The 22948-nt window shown below is 35.9% G+C and overlaps 2 protein-coding genes across 2 annotated transcripts; one reads left to right on the plus strand and one right to left on the minus strand.

The window, feature by feature from the left end:
- The first annotated feature begins 4294 nt into the window (after positions 1 to 4294).
- LOC127094693 (late embryogenesis abundant protein 7-like) lies at positions 4295 to 4877 on the plus strand. Its single transcript, XM_051033494.1, has 3 exons — positions 4295 to 4348; positions 4618 to 4686; positions 4806 to 4877. Exons 1-3 carry the CDS (start codon positions 4295 to 4297, stop codon positions 4875 to 4877), a joined length of 195 nt encoding a protein of 64 aa, XP_050889451.1.
- Positions 4878 to 20700: 15823 nt separating this feature from the next.
- On the minus strand, positions 20701 to 22181 carry LOC127094703 (myosin-8). Its single transcript, XM_051033498.1, has 7 exons — positions 22092 to 22181; positions 21976 to 22013; positions 21681 to 21807; positions 21420 to 21590; positions 21194 to 21325; positions 20992 to 21101; positions 20701 to 20821 (listed from the first exon to the last, which is right to left on the minus strand). The coding sequence occupies exons 1-7, from the start codon at positions 22179 to 22181 to the stop codon at positions 20701 to 20703; spliced, it is 789 nt and encodes a 262-aa protein (XP_050889455.1).
- Positions 22182 to 22948: the final 767 nt, after the last annotated feature.

A 22948-nucleotide genomic window follows, 5' to 3' on the forward strand; every position in this document is an offset into this window, starting at 1 on the left:
TTTCAATTGTTTCCTGGTTTTTATTATGTTCATATTTCACTTGATGTTCAGATATTAGTGTCGTGACATTACCTTCGACATCTCATATCTGATACCAGAATTTCAAATAAACCTTTCCACTACAAGTCCCACCTTGTGTTGAACTACTTCATATTTTGGATTCAGTTTGACATTGTATACCCATTTCACATTAATTTCCTTCTTCCCTTCTGGTAATTTGACCAGTGACTAGGTATCATTGTCTTCTATGGATTTCATCTCATCCACCATAGTTTTGTACAAAACGCATAATGTACTAATTCACCTTCATCATTGAACACGTCATTTGATATGATTGTATATTCATGCAGTCTTACAAGCATGTTTTTGATTCTCTGAGGTCTGCTTGTGCTAGCTTGACCTTCGACAACTTCTTATTGAACTTCTCTAGCAACTTGTTGAACTTATCTACCAGTTTCATCAGTTGGTTCAAGACACATGATTCTCACAGAATCCGTCTTGATGTTCTTAGTCTAATCCCACTCCTTACGCTCATCTAAAATCACATCCCTACTGATCACGACTTGCTTGCTCACTCGGTCAAACAGTTTGTATCCACCTTTCGAATGATATCCTACTAGGATTATCTGACTCGAACTATCATCCATATTTCCTCTTAGTTTATTTGGCACATGTCTATGTGTTATGGATCCAAACACCTTCAAATGGCTTAAGCTAGGTTTGACACCAAAACAACATTCTTCTGGTGGGATACCTTCAAGCTGTTTGTCATACATTTGTTCGATATGTATGTTGCAGTCGACACAATCTCACCCCATAGCTCATTTGGGAGATGCTTTCCTTTTAACATACTTATCACCATATTCATAATGGTTATGTTCTTTCTCTTAGCAGTACCATTTGGTTGAGGAGTGTATGGTGTAATCACCTCATGCACAATTTCTTCTTTTGTACATATTGTGTCGAAATCGTTTGACACATCCTATCCACCTCTATTTGTCCTTAGAACCTTAATCTTGTGACCACTCTGTCTTTCGACCATAGCTTTGAACTTAGTGAAAACATCGACCACTTCACTTTTCTTCATGATTAAGTAGGTCCACAACTTTCTAATATAATAATCAATAAATGTAACAAAGTACTTGTTACCTCCAATTGAATATACCTGGAGAGGACCACACACGTCTGAGTAGATTATCTTGAGAGTGGATTTCAACTTGCTTCTTGCATCCTTGCTAAAGCTATTCTTGTGTTTCTTTGCTTGAACATAATTTTCACATACTTCTTATGGAATATGGATTTCTTGTAGGCCTGAAACCATGTTTTCCCCTTTAGAGTACTAATGTCATTAAAATTCAAGTGAACAAGTCTATAATTCCATAACCGTTCATCTATGCTAGGTGCCGTCTCTAGGAACTTGTGTTCCAACACATCAAGATCAATCATAAAGATTCTATTCTAATACATAGGAGCCTTCTAGATTAACCTATTTATTGAGTCGATCACTCTCACCGTTCTATCTTCGATCAATACTTTGTAACTCCTCTTGATCAGCTAACTTATACTTAGCATATTAATCTCCATGCAAGGTATGTACAACACACTGGAAATTACTAATTGTTTACCATCCTTTCTCTTGATCATAACATCTCTAATACCTTTAGAAGATAAGATATTGTTGTTTGCAAATTTTACCTTGTTCTTCGACAGGGGACTAATGTTTATAAGCCAATCTTTTCTTCTAGTCATATGCAACGAACAACCTGTGTCGAGATACCATTGATCTTTGAATATTTCTTCTTCTTTTGTTTTTACCATTAGCATCACTTTGTCTTCTGCAAGCTTTGCATCACTTTCTTGATCTTTCTTACCTCCTTGGCATTGACTTACATAATGGCCAAACTTTTGACAATTGTAGCACTGAATAAGACTTTTATCAGGTTTTCTTCCATCGCCTCTTCCTCTACCTGCACTACCAGCTCTATGATTTCCTTGGTTAGAAGATTACCTCTGATTCAATGAACTACCTTCTTGATGGTTTCCTCTACCTATCTAATTATTATAACTTCCTCTGCCCTTGTTACCATTCCATCTTCCTTTGTGTTTCTAATTTGACTGAACTTGCAAAGCCACACCAGCCTTCGACTTGTTTGCAGTTCTTTTAGGAATTCTTTGATCGTGAGATTCAAAAGTCCCTTGAAGCTCTTCTTTTCTCATACTTGACAAATCCTTCGATTCTTCTATGGCTACTACCACATGATTGAACTTTGGATGCAACGACCTCAAAATATTTGACACTACAGGTTTTGATGTCAACACTTCTCCACATGTTTTGATTTGATTCACCAATCTTGTTACTCTAGTGAAGAAATCAACCATATTTTCATTGTCGTCCATCTGAAGAAATTCATACATTCTTTTGTGAGTTTGTAACCTTGCCTCCTTCACTTTCTCAGCGCCTCCAAATGATTTTTCCAGGATGTTCCATGCTTCCTTTGCTGAATCTATATCACCAACCTTCTCAAAGTTGTTTGGATCAACGCATTGATGGATTACAAAGAGAGCCTTGTAATTTTTCTTCTTTAAATCTTTCTGTGCAGCCTTTTGTTCATCTGTAGCATTCTCTCCAATTGGTGTTACTCCATTATTCACAATATCCCAAAGATCCTAATAATAGAAAACAACAATCATTTGCTTGCACCAATTTTCAAAGTTATTACCATTCAAGATGGGGAGATTCATCAGAAAATGCCCGTTCGGATGATTCATCGTGATTTAATGTGACCCAAGGTTCTTACAATCAGTGCTCTAGATACTAGATGTTGGGAAAACTCTAATCATGAAGTTAACTGAATCAATCATGATGAACAAGAATCAATCTCACATATTGATCACACCTCTTGTTCTTTACAATTTACTCAGGTGAAACAAACACTCCTTAGTTGCAAGGTGATTCTAACTACACAGAGAATTGAAAAAAGAAAAACAATGCAAAATAAAAGTGAGAGAAAAAATAAATTCTGGAGAAAGAAGAAGAATGTAATGTTGTTGTGCAAATTGCACTCTAAGTGTTTGATAAAGTGTGTTAATCAAAACTATGATTTCGTAATCTACACAATGCTCACAACTATGATTTTGTATTCTACACAATGCTTTCTCACACTTAGTTACAAATGAAATAGAGTTTCTCTCTATTTATGGAAAAAATTACTTCCATTCAAAGTAATTATAAAATAACTAACTCAACTAAAACTAAGTTAAGATAACTATTTCAACTTTGTCGACTCCTTCGATAACTATATGCTTAAACATGTTATATTTGACTTTCTGTCAAATATAGCAAATACAGACTCTACTCGATATAATCCGATATCGACACCCGTCAAATACAAACACACAATTTCAATTTTAATACAAATAATTACATATTTAACAAGAGGTAGAAGCAACTGAGACCATGTTACAATAAGATTTTTGTGACCAAATCCACTTGAGTAAGAATGATGGTTTTCGACTTGTTACTTTCAAATCCAAGAGGAGAAGTAATAAAAAAGAAATCTAAACTTAGAAGAAATTAAAGCGCCAGATCAAAGTCTGGAAACACATCACCTTCTCATGAAGTGAATTTTTTTAGAAAGTGATATGCTTAGCCAACTCTCCTTCAAAACATACTTTAAATAGACAAATCTCTAAACACAAACCTCCCTTAGTAATTTTTGTTTAACCTTGGATGTCCCTTACATCTTTTCTACAAAGATGGGTGGACAACCTCAATTTAAATACTTTTGTTGTAAATTCTAGGAATGACCTTGAGCCTAATATTTGGTGTCAATGTTCCAATGAGATTGACAATGAAATGGTAGTTTTGGATGACCAATGAGTCTCCTTCATCATTAAGGAGAAGGAGAAGCTTTTTGGCATATTTTCACTGTATGCATTTACTAGTCCATAATTTATGTTGCCTTTATGCCTCTTCAAAAACACAATTATATTGCAATTTTGCTAGGACTCCATGTTGGCTTCATGCCCTTCTTGTACATAGGTGTACTTGCTTTCAAAGCTAAGCCTAAAGTTAGCCATTTTCAATTAATAGCTAACATAAAATAGGAGAACACTACTACAAATTAAATGTTAGATGAAGCGTAACTAGTGCAATATCCAAGGGAAAATTTCCCTATATAAACAATTCAATCTCAACAGTACTCTTCAATTCAATCTAAACACTAATCTTCAATTCAACTATTTTTTATAATCTTCACTTCATTAAGTTAATTAAATTTCATATCCAAAGAAAATGGATTCCAACAAGACAAGTTACAATGCTGGACAGACCAAGGGCCAAGCTGAGGTTTCCATACTCTTCTTTCATATACTTTCTTTAATTTAAATTTGTTTATCGGTAAACAAAATGATAATAATGATTATACAATTACATATCCAATCGTGAGAATTAAGATTTAAATTTTAATGTTGACATCTAATTTAATAATATTAATTTTTTATAATCTGAGTTAGAATTTGCAAAAGTTTAATTTTTTAATAAACATAAAGTTAATTATTTTTCTTAATTTTATATAATAACCTATTAATTATATGTATTTTTTGTGTTGATAATAGGAAAAAACTAGCAACATAATGGACAAAGCTAGCAATACTGCTCAATCAGCCAAGGAATCAATGCAAGAGGTAACACAATTTTGATTTAATTTCAAAATTAGTAATATTGTATAAAACAGAATTATATCATAAGCGCATTAATTAAATGTAAAAATGTTTTTAATTGTGTTCTTTTTTTTAATATATAGACTGGTCAGCAGATGCAGGCAAAGGCACACCAAGCTACTGATGCTGTGAAGCAGGCGATGAGCAACAAATAAACTAATTATGTTTGATGGATTATTATGAATCTATCAATTTTTATTAATTTTTTTTTATAATTTTGTTGAAGAGCATTTTATAATAAATGTTAAAAAATGCTCTTTTTTTGTTTTTGAGATTTTTTTCTTAATGTTTAGGAATCTTGTTAATAAGACACTTTGGATCTTTTAGGACTATGTGATGTAGTTTGTACTCAATTCATTAATTATTGAATTCTATATTTAATATTCTTTTATTTTATTTTACAGTAATTACTAATTAGGCTGAACATTCATCATGTTATATTCTTTTCTATGATGCTTAGAATTTTTTTGTTGAACCTTGGATGAACAACCTCAATTTAAAGATTTTTGTTGTAAACTCTATGAATGATCTTGAGCCTAAAATATTTGGTGCCTATGTTCCAATGTGATTGACAATGGTAGTTTTAGATGACCAACGAGTCTCCTTCATCGTTAAGGAGAAGGATAAGCTTTCTGTCAATTGTTGAAAGAATTCAACATGTCAAAGTTGATGCATATCATGGTCATATACACACATTTTACTTCAAATTTCTTATGAAGTGTAGATATTAACAAAAGGAAACTTATCACAGTTGCTTGGAACACTTGTTTTTAGGATATACTTGTTGATGGAATAGGCATTAGGTCCATCTCAATTTTAAATGAAGTTTTCCACTAATAACAAGTGGACTCGTAGTGGTGAGCACATGATAACTATTTTCAATTTGTGGTTCAAAAATCCAGAATCTATACATCACTTTTTTGTTGTTATCAGATACTACTGATTCTTATGGAATTGCCTTGCTTCACTTACTGTGTACCCTTTCATAGCTTCAACTGAGGATTCTTGTGGTTTTTTTACCGAGACAATCCACTTTTTCGAAAAAATTCCCAAAATACCCCACTTTTCAGCAAAATTCCCAATCTACCCCACTTTTAGGAGGAGGCGCCAATTGGATTGGCGATCCCTCTTAAAAATTGCAAGGAGGCGCCAATTGGATTGGCTAGGGCAGGTGTCCTAGCCAATCCAATTGGCGCCTATGTGTAATTTTTAAGAGGAGGCGCCAATTCAATTGGCGACTCCCTTAAAAAAGCCTCAAATGAAAAAACCTCCAACATGAAAGTTGTCGATCTTTTCAAGACAGTGAATTTGGATATAAATTTTGCATCATTTGGATTTTTTATGAGAATGTTATGGGCAGTTGAAGTTCGACTTCTGAGTTTTTCAACTGTTATCTGACCTATAATGTATTGCATTATTGCATGTGTTTCTTTTAGAAATATGAAATTTTGTCCAACATAACATTTGAAGTAGACATCTCAAATTTTACAATGCACTTGGTCCCACCTCAAAATAATTAAAAATGAGTGAGTTAGGTCCCTGCGAACTTGACCCAAAATTAGGGTTTCGGTCAAAATGACCTATAATGTTTTGAAATGAATGATGAGCTTCCAAGTTTCAAATGGATTTTTGATGAACATGAAAGTTGTTCATATGGCGACTGTTGTTAAAACTTGAATGGAGGCGCCAATTGGATTGGCTAGGGCAGGTGCCCTAGCCAATCCAATTGGCGCCTATGTGTAGGTTTTAAAAGGAGGCGCCAACTCAATTGGCGACTCCCTCATAAAATGCCTTTTTTGTGTTATAAATAGATGTGTTGTGTGACCTATTGTTTCACAACTCATATAATTATTTGGCTATCATGTTTGGTGTTCGTCGCCGATACGGTAAGGTGATTTATGCGAGAGACAAACCTCAATTACTGATGCTGTTTTGGAACATCACCGCGTTAGATCAACTGAAGAGGGAGCTGGTTCGATGGTTAGACGGGAAAATACCAGAAGGGGAAAATATCAGAAGTATTGAGAGACTTGACAATATCTTTGGTTGGGTGCGAATGAAGACTGATAAGGATGCTAGGGAAATGATGTTCGGTCGAGACGACATTAATTTGATTGTTGTAATCAGTTAGAATTATTTATGTTTTCAAATGTTTTGTCATGATGTTGGTTATGAAACTCGTTGTAACAAGAACTTAATGATATATAATGATTGATTGTTACAGAAATACAATGTTACAAAAAGCTTAAGATCTAGATAAAATGTTACAAAAAGCTTAAGATCTAGATGATGCTCCTTGATTGGGACAGTTGTTTTTGTTGTGTCCTGGTTGACGACAAATACTACATAATCTTATCATTTTATCTGCGGAATCCATCTCTGTTCTGATACGTGTGTTGTTTGGCCTTCCTTTATTCTTTCTACGCATCTCTTCATTGTGCCAAACAATATCTCCTTCATATGGAGGCCAGTAATCCTCCATTGGTAGTACTGAAAAGCTTTGACTATATACATTCATGATGGTGCTGGCCTTGTACACATCAGATAAATGGGTGTAAGCGTCTTAACGAGTATAAGCGCATGCTGCAATGACATGGGAGCAAGGTATGCGGAAGGCCTGAAATTTTCCACAATCGCACCAACTTCTATGTAGTCTAACAGCGTAGGCTAAATTCGGTCTCCCCTCGTTGTTGCCCATTGTTTCCTGGACGCTGAAATTTTGTCTATGACGGTCAAACACTGTTACAGCATGTGTCGTAGCTTTGATGCTCTCCTCTTTCATGACCTTCATGCAACACTCACTGAATACTTGTCCGGACATTAACACTGCACTCCATCTTTCACCTCTGGTTGCGAACATAGAAGCCAACCTATAATAGGTTGATCTTACCAAGGCGGTTATCGGCAGATTTCGAATCCCTTTGAAAACCCCGTTCATGCATTCCACAATGTTTGTTGTCATGTGGCCCCATCGACAACCACCTTCAAATGCTCTTGTCCACTGCTCTACTGGGATGTTATTTATCCATCTCCCCGCGTCTTCATTAGACAGTCGAATCTCATCACAATAATATTGAAAAGACGGTTGAGTTAAAGCATACCCAGCATTCACCACCTTCTTGCGAAGATTCTTATCTTTTATAGCACGCATGAAGTTTTGTGCAATGTGTCTGATACAGTAGACATGTGTAGAAGGAGGATCATGCCATCCGTTGTCATGGTTGTTGTAGGCACTTTCGATGGCAGCATGTCTATCAGAAATCAAACATAGATTGGCTTGTGGAGCGACATGCGTTCTGAGATGTCGAAGAAAGAAACCCTATCCACCAGCCGTTTCACCTTCAACAAGAGCAAAGGCAATGGGAAGTACATTGTTGTTACCGTCTTGTGCAACTGCCATGAGCAAAGTACCCTTGTATTTTCCGTATAACCAAGTGCCATCAATTTGCAGGAGAGGTTTGCAGAAAGCGAAACCTTTGATGCACGGGTCAAATGCCCAAAAGAGACGGTGAAATATTCTATTACCAGTAGCACAGGTTCCGTCTGGCATCATTGTTGGCACTGTCTCCAGAATTGCCACAGTTCCTGGGACATAAGTTTTTAGTGCCCATAAAAACCGTGGTAATTCCTTGAATGAATCCTCCCAGTTGCTGAAAACCTGTTCAACAGCCTTTGTCCTTGCAATCCATGCTTTCTTGTAAGATGGAGTATAATTATATGTTGTTCGGATATGGGATATAATTATACTCACCTTCACTGATGGGTCTTTATTTACCAATGGCAGAATGTCTTGACATATCAAAGTTGTGCTCAGTTTACGGTGATGTTGTTCAACGTTAGTTGCAACGCAACTGTGTGGTGGGTCTATTGAAGCGATCTCCCAAGAGTCATTTTTCTTCTTGTAAGATGCAGCCAAACAAAACTTACAAAGCATGTTACGACATTCGATAACATACCTTCTAAAATCAGTGCATTTGACTGTAAAGTCAGCAAAGTTGTTCATGTGGAATTTTTTGATTGCCAAGACACATTCTTCTTTGGTACGAAACATGTCTCCCACCTTTAATTCGCTTACTGGTCTCGGATACGGATTATAGAAGACATTGTCGGACGTTTCATCGTCGTGAAGATCCATATTTGTCATATGTTGAGGAGGATTGTAGGCATGACTAGGAGGTATTGGTGGTGGTTGAGCCTCATCTTCATCGTCGTTGTTCAGGATGTGATCAACCTGTATCTCGGTCTCCTCTTCTTCTTCATTAACAACGTCGACTTCTACTTCTGCTTCTGGGTTGAGTTCATCTGACCATTGTGCATCATCTGCAGCATCTTCACCAGCTGCATCCTGATCGGTTAGTTGAGACTGTTGAGACGGTATACATGGTTGTAGAGTAATGTACAACTCGATACAATCCATGCCTGAATGTTCATGACTAAGAAACATGTTTTCAACATCTTCATCGTCTCGTACCTTAAGGGGGAAAAACTTGCATTGACCATTCTCAAAAAATATAGGATTTTGATATGTCATCTTTGACACAATACCTGATCCTATAAAGCATTGTATTCTTTTTTTCAAATGCAAAAAGGTTGCATTTCTCTTCATCGTGACTCTAATGGTATCAGTGTTTCTAAAACAAAAACCATGAAGCTCAGACTCAAAAGTTTCACCGTTGCAGTGAACGTTGACACTGTATAATGATGAAGATGACATTTTGGAGATGAAAACTATTTTGCAAGTGCAGATGAATGTGAGTGAAGTGTCTTGGATGTTGATAGTAAGACACTTAAATAGATGGTATCAGTGTCTCACATGCTAGCTAGTTCTGAGATGATGTGATGGACATTGAAGCTACTCTGAGATAATTTGTCAAGCATGCAAGTCAGTTCTGAGATGATGTGTCTGTCATGCAAGACAGTGTGAGTTGATGTGTCAAGCATGCTAGCTAGTCATGAGTTGATGTGTCTGTCATGCAAGACAGTGTGAGTTGATGTGTCAAGCATGCTAGCTAGTCATGAGATGATGTGTCTGTCATGCAAGACAGTGTGAGTTGATGTGTCAACCAGGCAAGCTATCAAGAAGTGACTCTTCAGCATGCAGGATACTAGAGAGCCACGTGTCTGAGATGATGTGTCAATCCTGCAAGACAGTGTGAGTTGATGTGTTAACCTTGCAAGCTATCAAGAAGTTAGTCATCAGCATGCAGGAGACAAGACAGCCACGTGTCGGACACCTAAGATGGTCAGACATGATGTGTCAGTCATGCAAGACAGTCTTAGATGATGTGTCAACCATGCAAGCTATCAAGAAGCTAGTCATCAGCATGCAGGAGACAAGACAGACACGTGTCGGACATGTAACATAGTCAGAGATGATGTGTCAATCATGCAAGCCATCCACAAGTGAGTTATTCAGCATGCAGGAGACAAGAATGCCACGTGTCAGACATGCAGATGGTGGCGCCAATTGGTTTGGCGCCTACACTTAAGGCATGTACATGGTCGCCAATTTGAATGGCGCCCCCATGGAGTCAGTCCTCGAAACCAAGCATTCAGAACTAGCCTTGCATGCATGTACCCTATGGTGTCGCCAATTTGAATGCCGCCCCCTCTTTAGGATTGTACATGGTCGCCAAATGAGGTGGAGACACCATGCAAACACAAATTTTTATGCTCTCATCCATTTGCCTATAAATACATCCACTCCTTCAACAATTCTTCCACACCAACATTCTCACTACTTCATCCACATTACTTCTTTTACAATTTCATCTTCAACAACATCTTCCAATTTCATCTACACCAACTCCCCAACAATATGTCTTTACTCACAATGGACGAAGCACACAGAGGAACAGTTGCAAACATCGCAACATACGTAAGTTTTTTCTTATACTAATTTTTTATGTTTCATCTCCACCATCCCCATTTTATTTTGAAATACCAACTTAGTCAAGTGTTATATTATTTCTATTATAGGATGTATCAAGGTTTCGAACTCGAGTCCACGAATTTGTCCCAATGGACCCGATGATTCAACCTTATGTTGAACTCGCCGATTTTGGTCAGATTAGCAAGATTGTGTCTTGGTCTATAGATAACAAGTTCATTCTAGCCTTATGCGAAAGATGGAGGCCAGAGACACACACATTTTGGTTTCCAACCGGTGAGTGTACCGTGACGTTAGAAGACGTCTACATGCTTTTAGGACTACGAATTGAAGGCAAAGCTGTTAATGGTAAGACCAACTATGCAAATTCAATTTGCGTGGAGCTTTTAAACACTGATTTTTTAGATGATAATGCTAGAGGTCAAGGTATACTACTCTCACGCCTAAAGTCATATTATAATAGTTTATATTTAGATGAGCATTCTACCGAAGATGCTCGAATAATCAAAACTAGGTGTTACATTATGTTGTTACTAGGATCCTTTTTATTTCCCGAAGGTAGTGGTTCTAGCATGCATATTATGTACTTACCTCTACTTAGACATGTAGATAGAATAGGTAGTTACAGTTGGGGATCCGCATGTCTAGCCTATCTCTATAGTTCGTTGTGCAAAAACTCCCACAAAGACACATCTACATTTTCTGGATGTGCTGTTTTGCTACAAGCATGGGGATGGTCAAGACTACCGTCTCTAGCACCGGTCAATAACAACCCCTTCACTTTTCCAATTGCAAAAAAGTAAGTTGTTTAAATTGCTATATCTTTACTTACTTCCTTACAGTTTAGTACCCATAACTAATTTATTTTAACTTTTTGGTGTAGATGGTCGGCACGCGGTATGAATTACAGCAGATGTCCGAGACACTGTATTACTCAGTATCGCAACCTGTTGGATCACCTTCGACCGACAGACGTAAGCAAAATAACTTCATTAATTCGTCATATTATGTTGACTTTTTCTACATTCATTTAAATCCTATCGTCTTTAACATTTCAGTTCATTTGGCGTCCATACCTTAATATGGATCATGAGCATCAGGTCAACCCTGAAGACGCAGCCGTATGCACAGCATGCACACCGATAATACGGTTCACAACAGTGGAGATGCACAACACCGATCGTGTGAAGCTGCAGTTCGGTATGGTCCAGAATATCCCAGACCCCCCAGCTAGCCTAGGAGAATGGCATATGTGTAAAGTGAACGGCCAATGGAACTTCAACCCTTGGCAAACCTTCGCAAGGCCAGAGTGTCGCAAGTGGAAGCACCATCATGACCATGTCTTAACTGACGCAGTCATGCCAAATGACGTAAAACCAAGTCGTACTTATATGGCTTGGTACAGATCGGTTGGATTTCAATTCATCGCCGATGATATGTACCTCTACGACCCACGCCAGACAAGTTACACACAAGAAGGATCAACATCTAACCCCCAACAACATTCTCAGCCCGGTTACTCACAACCACCTATCCGTCAAACTTTCCGTTCCACAAACACACAAACATACAACCAAAACATGCCATTCACCCAACCCCAATACCAAGAACATCCCCCATACCACCACCAACAAATGGATAATCAACCTCAGACCGAACATCGCTTCGCACCCACACCATCACCCTACCAAAGTCGCCTTAGCCAAAACACTAACCGCCCCTCCTCCTACCGTAGCCAAGAACCCCAAACATCACAATACCAAAACATTCCACAATCATATCTCTTCCAAACACCCCAACAACCTTTCCAACCGTTCCTAGACCCATCATTCACACCCATGTCTCCCTTAAACCGTCTTGGTCGCCCATCCATGAGTCAACCACACCCCAACTTCTCTGGCATGGGTCATGAGCTCAGCTACGCCGGTACACCATCACTGAATACTGAAGACTATGCTGAGTTGGCTGAATACCTCAGCGGATCTTCTCCTATAGGAGGTAATGACGCTCCTGGACCATCAGATGAACAAACACCGGTGCAGAATCGTCAACGTGGGTTAGGGCCAAGGGTTAGGGTAGCTAGGGGATGTGGGGCCGGAGGTCGGTTAGGTGATCCCGGTCATCACCATTAGGATTCTTTGTGTAAAATCCAAATTTTATTAATATCAATTCGTATTATATCAAATTTATCTTTGTGTAAACTCCAAACATTAGGTTTCTTTGTCTAAACTCCATTTTGGCAAAATTCACATACACATGTTTTGACTGAAACCCTAATTTTGGCAAAACTACCCAACTACCTAACTCACTCATTTTTTATGATTTTGAGGTGGGACAAGGTGCATTGGAAAGTTTGAGATGTCTACTTAAATTGTTATGTTGGACAAAATTTCATAATTCTAAAATAAACACATATGATAATACAAAACATTATAGGCCACATAACAATTGAAATGTCAAAGAGTCCAAGTTCAGGTGCCCATACCTTTCTCATAAAAAATGCAAATGATGCAAAAAAATTGTCCAAATTCATTATCTTGAAAAGATCTACAACTTTTATGTTGAAGGTTTTGTCATTTAAGGCTTTTATCATTCAAATAGAAGGGCTTGAAGTTGGTCCCTTTTGGCAAAATTCACATACACATGTTTTGACAGAAACCCTAATTTTGGGTCAAGTTCGCAAGGACCTAACTCACTCATTTTTAATTATTTTGAGGTGGGACCAAGTGCATTGTAAAATTTAAGATGTCTACTTAATTTGTTATGTTGGACAAAAATTTATAACTCTAACACAAACACATGTAATAATACAAAACATTATAGGTCAGATAACAATTAAAATGTCAAAGAGTCCAAGTTCAGGTGCCCATACCTTTCTCAAAAAAATTGTAAATGATGCAAAATTTTAACCCAAATTCATTATCTTGAAAAGATCTATAACTTTTATGTTGAAGGTTTTGTCATTTGAGGCTTTTATCATTCAAACAGAAGGGCTTGAAGTTGGTCCCTTTTGGCAAAATTCACATACACATGTTTTGACAGAAACCCTAATTTTAGGTCAAGTTCGCAGGGACCTAACTCACTCATTTTTAATTATTTTGAGGTGGGACCAAGTGCATTGGAAAATTTAAGATGTCTACTTCAGTTGTTATGTTGGACCAAATTTCATAACTCTAACACAAACACATGCAATAATACAAAACATTATAGGTCAGATAACAGTTGAAAAACTCAGAAGTCCAACTTCAACTGCCCATAACTTTCTCATAAAAAATCTAAATGATGTAAAATTTATATCGAAATTCATTGTCTTGAAAAGATATACAACTTTCATGTTGGAGGTTTTTTTATTTGAGGCTTTTTTAATGGAGTCACCAATTGAATTGGCGCCTCCTTGCAATTTTTAAGAGGGGTCGCCAATCCAATTGGCGCCTCCTCCTAAAAGTGGGGTAGATTGAGAATTTTGCTAAAAAGTGGGGTATTTTGGGAATTTTTTCGAAAAAGTGGGTTATCTCGGTAAAAAAACCGATTCTTGTGAGGTTTAAAAAACTTGAAGGATATAATTGATAATTTTTAAGAAATTCTAAATTCTAAATAATTTAAATTATTCAATTGAAATGCATTTATTTTTAATTTTTTTTAATTTGGATGGAATATTAAAATGATTTATTGTTAAATTTTTGGGATCATTTTCATAAATTTTATTTTTTAGACAAATTTAAAATAGAAAAATAAGAATCAATTTGGAATTTTTGAAAATTTGAAGGGACCTATTTATAAAATTTAAATATTATTAAGAATTTATTTGCAAATTTTTAAAACTTTTAGGATGAATATAAATTTTTTGTAAAATACGGTGTTCATCTAGCAAAATTTAAAAAATTAATGATAAATAATTTAATATTTTTATTATATAGAATGAATGAGAAATTTAAATTCGTTACTACCATTTGAAATTTCTTAAATTTAAGTTTAACAAAATACTTTATAAATTTACATGCTTGTTTTTATCCTAACAATAAATTTTGATAAGTCGTTATAAATTTTTGAAAAAATTATTTTTTATCATAAAAATATTGCATCCAAACTCACTTTTAGATTAATCAGTGCAAAATTATTCTCCTTTATGCTACCATAAATATTGTTTTTTTTTTCAATAAGCAATGTAATTTAAGATAATCCATCGGATTTTTCCATCGATCGTAAAAATACAAAATCAATCTACTCTTCAAATTCATAGAAAGTCAGTTCCAAGAAACAAGTTTATTATGATAACAAGTTTTTTCTACATTTCTATTCTCATTGGTGAATATAATGTTGTTTCTCTTTATACATAAACACCAACAAATAGCCAGTCAAACTAGCATCTTCTTATTCTGAAAATTTTACTTCATACCCCTACGTTTAGACTTATATCCCAACAATTTTTTAAAAATACAAATTTTATCCTTAATTGATTTTAACCAATTTATCATTTCATTTTTACCATTCAATTGATACTTCCGAAAATTACACATTCCACCTTCGCACCGGAACTCTTGGAAAAAGACTTCCGGTATGTATTTTTTTCAAACCGGAAGACTAAATCAAAGACATCAGGAACACTGCAAACAGTAAATCGGAAGACTTCAACAAAGAGTTCCGATTCTTTAAATAAAATGTTCCGAAACACTTATTGAAAGAGTTCCAGTAAACAAAGTCACACATACCGGAACTCTTTGTTGAAGTCTTCCGGTATTGTTTTTATTTATTCCGGAACTCTTCTTTGAAGACTTCTGGTTTGCATTTTTTTATACTTTTTTTTTACTTTTTTTTTGTGTAGGAATGGGAAATCTTCCCCAAATATATGTAGATACTTCTGATGCGTTTTTAACGACTAAAAGATTTGGTACACGAGAAGAGGTGATCAGATGGATTAAAAAGGTTGGAATCGATAATAAAGTCATCGTTATTATCACTCGTTCAGATACTGAAACAGGAAAGAGAGGGAGAAGTAACAAATTAATATTTGGTTGTGATAAAGGTGGGAAACACAAGAATACTGATAGTGGAACCCAAAGTGCGTCCAAGAAATGTGGATGTCCATTTAAAATCAGGTCGACTACGGCGAAAGATGGGCTGGTTGGAAGATTGATGTAAAATGTGGGTTCCATAATCATGGTTTACCTGATAGATTAGAAGGTCATTCCTTTATTGGTAGGTTGACCACATATGAGAAGCAACATGTTGCTGATTTGACAAAGAAACATGTACCACCTAGACACATATTGTTTTCCTTGCAAGACCGAGATCTTGAGAATGTCACTCGGATTACACAAGTATACAAGCATAAGAGTGTGATACAAAAAGAGATAAGAGGTCCTAGAAGTGAGATACAACATTTGTTTAAACTTATTGAGGATGCATGCTATGTGTATTGGAGTAGAAAAAAGGATGACTCGGAAGTTGTGAGAGATATATTTTGGGCCCATCCTGATTCAGTTAAGTTGTTGAATATTTTTCCTATTGTGTTAGTTATGGATAACACCTATAAGACAAACAAATATAGACTACCTCTATTTGAAATTGTTGGCATGACATCAACCGAGTTGACTTTTGCTGTTGCATTTTCGTATATGGAGTCTGAGCAGACAGAGAATTTTTGTTGGGTATTGGAGAAACTAAAAAAATTGTTTGTGAATAATGATTTGTGTCCACAAGTGACTTTGATAGATAGAGATCTTGCTTTGATGAAAGAAAATGAAATTGTGTTTCCCAAGTTGATTAATTTGCTATGTAGATTTCACATTAACAAAAACGTTGGTGCAAAATGCAAACAACATGTGGTGAATGACCTGCAAAAGACGATAAACACATTATGGATGGAAGTTGTTTGGGCTAGTGATGAGGTTGAGTATGGTCAACGGTTGCATCAACTTGAGCAAGCATGTGTTGATTATAGTGGATTTATTAATTATGTGAAAGACACATGGTTGACTCCACATAGACATAGATTTGTTGGAGCATGGATTAATCGAGTGCTACATTTAGGTAACACGACGACTAATCGGTACGTGTTATAATTTTTTCTATGTTATTTTTATATGTTATATTTTTTCTATGTATTTTTTTATGTGTTATTTTCAATATTTTTAGGGTTGAGTCTGCTCATTGGAAGTTAAAGCAGATGTTAGAAAACAGTATAGGTGACATGGTCAAATATTGGGAAGCTATGAATAACAACTTGAGGTTACAACTAGGCAACATTAGAGCTTCTTTTGAAAAGAGTTTTTACGAAGTTGAGCACGCACAAATAAGTTCATTTTATGGTTATTTGCGTGGTCCAGTGTCTCGAGCTGCTTTGAGACGTATTGCTAAAGAGTTATCGAGAGTTGATTATGTTGGAACTAACAGGAAAATATGTGGTTGTACTCTTAGAACATCTTACGGGTTACCTTGTGCTTGTGAGAGTAGGATATCCACCGAGCTATTTGCAACTGAACATGGACGCATCTCCAAGGTATCTGTATAGGGTAACCAGTGCAGCTGCTCCCCAACTATATCCCGAACATCTATCTAAGTCCGTAAATAGTAGGAGATATCGTGCCTCGACAAGTGTAAAGATCTTGTCGGCAAAAATTATGGAACCCACCAACATCAAGAAATATGCACTGGTCGCATATGCCCAGCTAGAAGCAGCTCTATGCTATACGAATAAATCGTATAACCACTCCAATTTATAATAATAACCCCTGCAGCTACGAACATGTGATTGTGCCTCACCATGTGACACTCCTAAGTAGTCAATAGCAAGTTCAACAACAATCTCTTTGTGACATCCTGAGGACTCCAGAAGACACCCCTGATGGGCAAGTGAAGCAAACATGAGACGTCATCTAAAGTAATGCTCATTTCACCAAACGGCATGTGAAACGAAGATGTCTCTAGATGCCATCTTTCCACAAATGCAGATACCAGATTTGTGTATATCTCGTTCAGACTAGTTCTCTGAAGTGAATATAACCCAGATCTAGATACCCAACTCTCCACCTGTTATGGAAGAGCTAGTGGAACTCTCGATGTCAGCTTTAATCCATGTTCAGCAACCTTTAATTCTTTCTTCGGACCTCTTTCCTAAAAATAATTAAAACACATATTAGAAAACACAATATAAAATATTAAAATATTATTCACTTTCAAATATATCCCGTTTATTTACCTCACCAAACCATAAATGGAGAGCAACATGATGCTCGTACTTTACCAAAAGAGACATATCGTACGGCCCTCTTGGATATCCAATTGGCTCTGCTGCAGATGAAAATGCGTCCCGGCCTAAACTGCGGTCTGGAATCCTACCATATACACCTCGTCTTTGAACCACTATAAAAAAAATATTATAAAAAAATAATTAAAAATAAAAATAATAATAAGAAGAAGAAAAACGCACCGGAATACTTCTTAAAAGAGTTTCGGTGTGAAAAAAAATTGGTTGACTACCGGAACACTTCTTAAAAGAGTTCTGATTTAGTTCATGCAAACAGGAAGTCTTTAAGAAAGAGTTCTGGTATATACTCTTACAAACCGGAATACTTTCTTAAAGAGTTCCAGTTCAATGCCCCAAAAATGCAGCGCCGAAAGTCTTTGAAGAAGTGTTACGGTATACGTTTTGTGAACCGGAAGACTTACTCTCAGTATTTCGGTTTACAATGCCAAAAAATGCTCTTCCAGAAGTGTTCAAACGCAACTGGAAAAAAATTCCATTTCTGAAAAATATACCCTATTTATATGAGGGTATTTGAGTCCAAAAAAAATATTTGTAGGGGTATGGGTACAATTGTAGGGGTACGAGGTAAAGTTTTCCTTTGATTGGTTTGAGAATAACATTAAGTGCAAGTTGGGAATTGGAGATATGATTATGCTTTGGTGGAACAAGTGGTGTGGGGAGCAGACTCTCTTTCAAACGTTTCTGGATTTTTTTCTCTTCTTCAACAACGAAATTGTCCACTATCAGTGAGATGGGTAGTCTGACATGGGTAGTTGGGCAAATGATGTTTGGATATGGAATTATTTTCTTCCTACTGTTTCAGGTCAACTTGATGTTTTCTAGGAGGTGTAACAACCCATTTTTTTTTAGTATTGAATTATTATACTATTATTATTATAATTTTAATTTAATTATGTGGAGTGTTAATTAATTAATTGGTGTATTAATTCATTATCTAGTGGATATGAGAAATAATTAAATAATTGAATTAATTAATTAACTTGGTTGCATAGTGAGTGGTTAATTATTTAAATTTAAATAGAGGTATTTAAATATTAGGTATTCTTGGGCCTAGTGATTAAATTAGATGATTTAAGCCCAACTAGAATACTATTATAAATAGTAAGAGTGAAGGAAGTGAGAATTAGAATTCACTTGAGCACTGAAAACAATAGAGAAAGAGGAGAGGAAAAACGAGAGGAGTCAAGGTTTCCATCAAATTGATAAGGTAAGGGGGGAAATCCTTATTATTATGGGTTAGTATGATTGGGTCAATGGGTAGGAACATGTTTTAGGTTGAAATCCTTAATTGGCATGGTTTGGAATTATTAGGTCTTGATAAATACTCTTGAATTGTGATGATTAAATTATGCTAAAACTGTGAATGAATATATAATTGGATGAGTCATAATTTTCTGAACGTGTAGTTTTTTACGGAATCGAAATCGGAGGTCCGGAAGTCCTCCAACGATGAAAAATGCGGGGAAATCTGCATTCTGTTTCGTGTTAGCGCAGGAACTGCATTCTGTCTTGCGTTAACCGGTTAACCCAGGGCATTAACCGGTTAACACTATTGCGATATTGAAAAATTACATTCTGTCTTGCGTTAACCGGTTAATCCAGGGCGTTAACCGGTTAACACTCACTACGCCAAATAAGGGAAAAGAGGGCGCTTTTTTTGGCCTATAACAGCACTTTAAAGCGCCCTCTAATCTGGCGCTGGCATAGGTAAAGACAACGCTTTTTTTCCTGGTGAAAGCGCTCTCTAAAGTGGCTCTTTAAGCCCTTTAAGGGCCACTTTAGAGGGCGCTTTTTAAAGAAAGCGCCTTCTAAAGTGGAAACTTTTAAGGGTTTAGAGGGCGCTTTTACTGGAAAGCGCCCTCTAAAGTGGAAACTTTTAAGGGTTTAGAGGGCGCTTTTACTGGAAAGCGCCCTCTAAAGTGGAAATTTAAAGGGTTTAGAGGGCGCTTATTTTGGAAAGCGCCCTCTAAAGTGGGTGGTTATTTAAATTTTTTTTTTTAAAAAGCGCTATATTTATTTATTTATTTTAGACAACCTGTATATTGAAGCAGTACACCTAAAACTGTATAATTTGAAGCCCTTTTTCACACATTGCATTCAACAAGCCTTATATACAACAATCCATACATATACAACAATCCACTGATATATAATCGTTTAACTTCTAAAGATTCTAAATATACAACCAATTCATAACTTAAAAAGAAATAAAACTAAGTAGCAAAAGCATCTCTGAGATGTATGTTTTTTTTGCTAGCCGCAGTCTTCTTAGGGTCCGCTTCCTGAATCGAAGTTCATTTCTAGCAGCCATTCCTCGCATGCCGGTTTGAATACAAACAGCTTTGGAATAGGTAGTTTTATAAGCACTTCTCGAAAGATACATGCGGGTTTGTTTCTGGATTATCAAAGATGCGACCTCCCTTCTCATGCATTCATACCGACGTCTTGCAAGTTGTCCTATGCTAAGTTCATAGGATACGTAAAACTAAATGACTTAGAAAATGGATAACAAGATTATTCATACATAGTATCAAAAAGGATTCAAATAATTGATACCTTTAATAGCCCTTTGTAGTTCTATGGCAGAAAATCGCAATAACTTGTACTGTTTCTCACAAATATATGTGCGAGCTTTTTTCTGAATAACGATTGCGGATCTTCCTAGGACCTCGGCACGACATGCATCTAGTTCTGCCATTTGACCTGCTCTCAGAAAAACTTTTGTCTTTCCTATCTGCAAAGAAACCCAAACAACATTTTATTCCAATCCATATTATCATACATAGCGTGTTCGAAATTTTTTAGCATCATCATCTATGATTCAATGTAACCGGCGAGCAAATAAAAATGCTATAACTAAGATTAAGATAAGAACTACTACCTGATAATCTTTAAGGTTTGCTTTATCTAGAAGTCTCTTGCAAGCCGTCATCTCATCAGGACTGTAGATATATATTTATTATTAGTTATTTCAGATATAGTTGTGTTATTTGAACATCTAAAACCGGAAAAATTCCGTGACAACAATCTAGGTGGTTAATTATGTTCAGTACAATCACATTCATCTGTATGATCAGAAAAAGAAAACACGGAAAAAAGGAGAAGTAAATACCATGATTTTAGAACCTTAGGTTCCATTATACTAAACCGCTGAACAAATTCATCAAAGTTCTTTCGAGTTGGATATCCATCACAACTTATCCTAATTGCCTCCATTACACCCTGTAAAAGGCATCCACAGAGTTTGAAGTAACTTGAAACAAAAATATTCATGTCATAATAAAGAACAAGGCTAATATGGGGGTTGAACTCACCCCACATCGAAGCTGCTGTAACACATCGTTGTTCTCAAATATCCCCGGCTTAAGAAGATTATTTGGCTTTACACAACGAATGTAGTGTGGCTCAGTCGCACTCAATGTTTCAAGCAAAGATTGCAGTTGTTGCTTCATTCCATAAGCAATAAGAATAACAATGATCAATAGTTATATACAAAAGACTTATAATTTTCAAGCATATGCATGTTTAAAGAAAACCGACCTTAAACTGAGTGGCTATAGAAGAAAACTTTGTTGATTTAGTACTTTCCTCGTGTAAAGGTGGGAAAAGTCCTGAAACAAAGGAGCACTTGGAAGCACAGAGCAGCGCAGCGTGTTCCGGAACAACGTAGTCTTTATTTTTATCAAGGAAAAGATCAGTTTGATACGTGACCTGAAATCAAAGTTCGACATATATACTAAGCTTTTAACTTTTTATTTCATGGTTGATATAACTGCGTAGACCAAAATGTATTTTACTCACATCACCAACATAGTGATTGATGGTGAAGTCAGTTCGTGACAACTTCGGTTTGCTGAATCGCTTATTGTCCTTAAGTGTTTGATATAGCTTTTCAGCAAATGTTTCGTGCGTTGATCTTGGAAACATACTACAAAGAATAAGCAGGACAATATATAAAAGAATGACTATAAAACATAGTTATTGCTCAAAGTATATATATTTGCATGCGCTAACGCCACTTTACATTATGTAAAATGACATAAACAAACCATTAACTATAATACAAATATTTGAACTATTGTCATTTAATACATACCAGGCCTCATCCAAAAGAGCAATAACGCCGCCAGGTTTCTGAAGTTATAAACAAGAATGAGATGACAAACTGATAGAACTTTTCTAAAATGACAAAAATGCAAGGGTGAGTTGCACCTTCTCAATAAGATCGAGAACATCTTGATTATCAACGAACTCTATATAACTCCAATCAATTTCTTCCTTTGTATATTCCTCTTGCTCCATTTTGAAGACATGTTGCATAATGAAATAATGAAGTGTTATTTGAGTCTATAGAAATTGTTTACCAGGAGATAGTAGAAAAATCAAACCTGGTTGAAATGCTGCTGTAACTTCTCATTTGTCAAATTGATACAAAATTGCTCGAAGCTGAACAGGGCCGATGTAAAGTTAGTTACTGTTAGAACAATAACTGTGGTTCAAAAGTAAATAGATACGAAAAATGTAAATAGAGAATATATATGTAGAATTGTATAATGGTGTAACTGAAAATTCATCATATAGTTTTTACAAAAGATAAACATTGACTAGAAAATATATATGTAGAATTGTATAATGGTCTAACTGAAAGCTAACAGAAGAATAGTCGACTCTAATTTACTCTATCAAATAACATCCATACCTAAACTTCTTAAGTTACTAGCTACGCTATGTATGCTAGAATAAATACACTCATAAGCTGCATAGTGTACCTTTGATTGGTAGAAGGTGTTTTAGATATTGCTGCCTCCTTTTTCTACATTGAGAAACAAATGGAACAGTTGGTGAAATTTAACCCATAATGCCTAGTCTCCATTGCTAGCATTGCAACACAATAATTATTGTTGAGAATACTCAATAAATGTATGAACCAAGAAAAATGAAACCAAAAATGAACAATAGCGAACGTCAGAAGAGAAACCAAGTAATATGAAGATTAGAAAAATACCTATGGTGTCAAAATCGAACAGCTGAAAACGAATTAATAGAAGGAGGAAACGTCGTAGATCTAA

Source organism: Lathyrus oleraceus, chromosome 1, assembly GCF_024323335.1.
Source record: "Lathyrus oleraceus cultivar Zhongwan6 chromosome 1, CAAS_Psat_ZW6_1.0, whole genome shotgun sequence".
NCBI classification, from domain to species: Eukaryota; Viridiplantae; Streptophyta; class Magnoliopsida; order Fabales; family Fabaceae; genus Lathyrus; species Lathyrus oleraceus.